Consider the following 1,911-nt stretch of genomic DNA (forward strand, 5'->3'; position numbering starts at 1 on the left):
TGTAATCATTGGAGGGAAATCTAGACATGTTCAAGCCATGAAAGCTTGGCTAGACTCCTTTGTAATTTAGTTTTTTTCCATTTAATATAACCAGTAGGGGATCCTCCTCCTGTTTCATAAAAAATCCTACAGGAGCCGGATAATACCGGTCTATTGCGCTGGAAGAGTGAAGGCAAGCAATCGCATGAGTCGGCATTTTTTTTTTTTGCGGGTAGCACGAGTCAGCATCTGAGGGGCCGGTTACGAAAAAAAGAAAAAGAAAATGAAGCTCGAGGAGTAAAGAGGGTAGGTCAAAAGAGGAAGCTAGTCTGGACAGTTGGATCTAGATCCAATCTAAATCTAAAAATTCTAAATCTCCTAGAATCTGACAACTAATTCTACAAGCTCCCTCATTTTATTCTCCACGACTCGATTCATAACATTACAAGTACCAAAAGTTAGAAGAACAAGAAAATATCTAACAAACATTTCATGCATCAAATTTGTAGCCTTAAAAGACGTGACAGAAATTAGTATATCATCTCACTTAAACTTGGCTAATTCTGCCAGAAAAGCTTCAGCGTGCTCCTGCCTGACCAAGTCAGCCAGCACACTGACCCCACCACTCCCATCGCGCAGGAATCCCACCGCGCCTGGCGACGGCGGCAGATCCTTCCCGGAGGCCGTCACCCTCGCCGGCCTCCCGCTCCCGAAGTCCACGCGGTCGAAGCCAAGGTTCCGCCACGACGTCACGATCAAGGTATCGTACGCGCGAATCTCGCGCAGCTTCTGCTGGCCCACCACGCCATCTCCGTCCTTCAGCCGATCCGGCAATTGGTCCTTAGCGCGCCTGATCGCCATGACTGCGCCCTTGAAGTCCCCGTCCGCCACCGCGCCGCACTTCGCCATGACCAGCTGCTCGACGATGCAGTTGCCGTAGTATCCTTCTTTGGCGCCGGCGTGCTTCCGCATGTCGGCGAGGAACACGAGCAGGGTCAGGGTCTCCGGGCCGGGCTTGATCGCGCGCGTCCGGCACCGCCACAGGACGGCGAGGGCCGCCTCGAACGTGGTGCACGGCTGGCCGAAGCTGCTGCTAAAGTCAGCTCTGACACGGTCGATTGATTCCATGGGGATCGTGATGTCCAGAATGGCGAGGTCGTCGCCCAGCGGATCGAGGCTCAGCAGATGCTGCTGCGCTTCGAGGACAGAGGGAGGGAGACTAGGGAGTGAACCGTCCCACCTGACCGGGGCGACGGACGGCGACGGCGACCCGCGGGCGAGCTCGCCGACGGCCTGCAAGAACTGGCCCATACCGGCGCCGTCGGCGACCCCGTGGTTCCAGGTCACCCCGAGGACGAAGCCGCCGCACGAGAACTCTGTCACCTGCATCAGCAGCAGAGGGTCACCGGAGCCACAGGTCATGCTTGGGTAGTAGACGGCGAGGTGGTCGAGCAGCTTCCGCGCGCCCGGCGACGGCGACCGGTCGAAGCAGATGACTTCCTTCAGGGCGTGATCGGTGCGCGCAGCTATGAAATCCACGCCCTGGTCGTTGCACTCGATGTAGAAATCATCGTCGCCGCCGCCGCCGCCGCCGCCTCCTGCAACAACGATGCGACCTGCAATAGGGTAGTAGTGGGCCAGTGCTCGGGACAGTGCACCCTGTATGATCTCGGCAGCGTTGTGGAGGGGATGCTCGAACACGAGCAACGTTGTGGATGGCATATTATACAGACCCTTGTCGAAAGACGAGAGTTTTATGGTGCCGCCGCTCGTCATCCCCGCCTCCGGCGATGGCCGGACCACCACCGGTGAGGACTTCCTCACCACTAGGCTCATTTTTTTTTCTATGTCTACTACTATATATAATGTATCCAAGGCGCATCTTGTCCTCCAGCTTCCTTGGCATATATATTCGCGAGGGTAAAAGGCCCT

General features: G+C 56.0%; 1 protein-coding gene across 1 annotated transcript; it reads right to left on the reverse strand.

Moving 5' to 3' along the window:
• Window positions 1-372: 372 nt before the first annotated feature.
• LOC120660174 (acyl transferase 15-like) lies at window positions 373-1,911 on the reverse strand. Its single transcript, XM_039938572.1, has 2 exons — window positions 1,713-1,911; window positions 373-1,595 (listed from the first exon to the last, which is right to left on the reverse strand). The coding sequence occupies exons 1-2, from the start codon at window positions 1,813-1,815 to the stop codon at window positions 523-525; spliced, it is 1,176 nt and encodes a 391-aa protein (XP_039794506.1). The 5' UTR covers window positions 1,816-1,911; the 3' UTR covers window positions 373-522.

The sequence above is a fragment of the Panicum virgatum genome, chromosome 2N (assembly GCF_016808335.1).
Source record: "Panicum virgatum strain AP13 chromosome 2N, P.virgatum_v5, whole genome shotgun sequence".
In the NCBI taxonomy this organism is placed as follows: Eukaryota; Viridiplantae; Streptophyta; class Magnoliopsida; order Poales; family Poaceae; genus Panicum; species Panicum virgatum.